Source organism: Hippocampus comes, unplaced genomic scaffold, assembly GCF_001891065.2.
Source record: "Hippocampus comes isolate QL1 unplaced genomic scaffold, H_comes_QL1_v1.1 C16854528, whole genome shotgun sequence".
NCBI classification, from domain to species: domain Eukaryota; kingdom Metazoa; phylum Chordata; class Actinopteri; order Syngnathiformes; family Syngnathidae; genus Hippocampus; species Hippocampus comes.
Genome location: NW_017840127.1, coordinates 1 through 1,013, shown reverse-complemented (window position 1 = coordinate 1,013; position 1,013 = coordinate 1). Strand labels below are relative to the sequence as shown.

Below are 1,013 nucleotides of genomic sequence, written 5' to 3'. Positions count from 1 at the left end.
CATATTATTCACTCGGATAATAACGTATACCAGCAAACCAGGCGACCGTACGATACACAAAGGTGCTTGTCATTCACAGGATTTTCATGGACTTTCAAAAAAATATGTTTGAAACTTAAATTTCTCTGAAGCATGCTGGTGGAGAACGATACAAAAATGTTTTAAATTTTAGCATGTGGGTCTGAATCATTTCATCAGCGCTAAGTGGCAGCAGCAAAACACACATTTGCAAAGTGTGGTCAAAATGTCGATGCTTTATTGCGTCGCTGACATGTTCATGTCCGTCTCCAGGTGGCGCACTCGTGGAAGTCGGGGAAGCCATGAAGAGAATGGCGGAAGTCAAAGACTCGCTAGACATTGACGTCAAACAGAACTTCATCGACCCGTTGCAAGGCCTCTGCGACAAGGACCTCCGAGAAATTCAGGTTTTTTTTACCCGATGTGACGCGCCGCATTTCACGACGGGGGTGCGCTGTGGCGTCATTCTGTGATTCCGTCGGTTTGCAGCACCACCTCAAGAAGCTGGAAGGTCGCCGCCTGGATTACGACTACAAAAAAAAGCGGCAGGGCAAAATTCCCGATGAGGACATCCGACAGGCCCTGGAGAAGTTTCACGAGTCGAAGGAAGTCGCGGAGACCAGCATGTATAACCTGCTGGAGACCGACGTGAGCTCTCGCTTATTCACTTAAGCGTACAGTTGGACTGGCATTCGTGATGATGTTTGGTCGGGACACCGTGTTGTGTGTTTGTGAGTAGATCGAGCAGGTGAGCCAGCTCTCGTCTCTGGTGGAATCCCAGCTGCAGTATCACCGGCAAGCAGTCCAGGTCCTGGAGGAGCTGTCTGACAAACTCGGAGAAAGGTGTGGTAACATACCGCCTTGTGTATACAACTCGCACACACGTGCGCATACACTGAGCTTCAGGAAAACATGATGGCTGCACTTAGTATTGATCTAGCAGTATCATGCTAACGTAGGTTCACACTTAAAAAAAAAAAAAAAAAAAAAAAAAA

General features: G+C 47.5%; 1 protein-coding gene across 1 annotated transcript; it reads left to right on the top strand.

Moving 5' to 3' along the window:
• Positions 1-185: 185 nt before the first annotated feature.
• On the top strand, positions 186-961 carry LOC109509325 (endophilin-A2-like; the record flags this gene model as incomplete). The annotated part of the gene is made up of 3 exons (XM_019859188.1): positions 186-425; positions 508-666; positions 758-961. Coding segments are annotated over 3 exons (576 nt in total), but the record flags the coding sequence as incomplete, so codon positions are not given.
• Between the last annotated feature and the right edge of the window lie 52 nt (positions 962-1,013).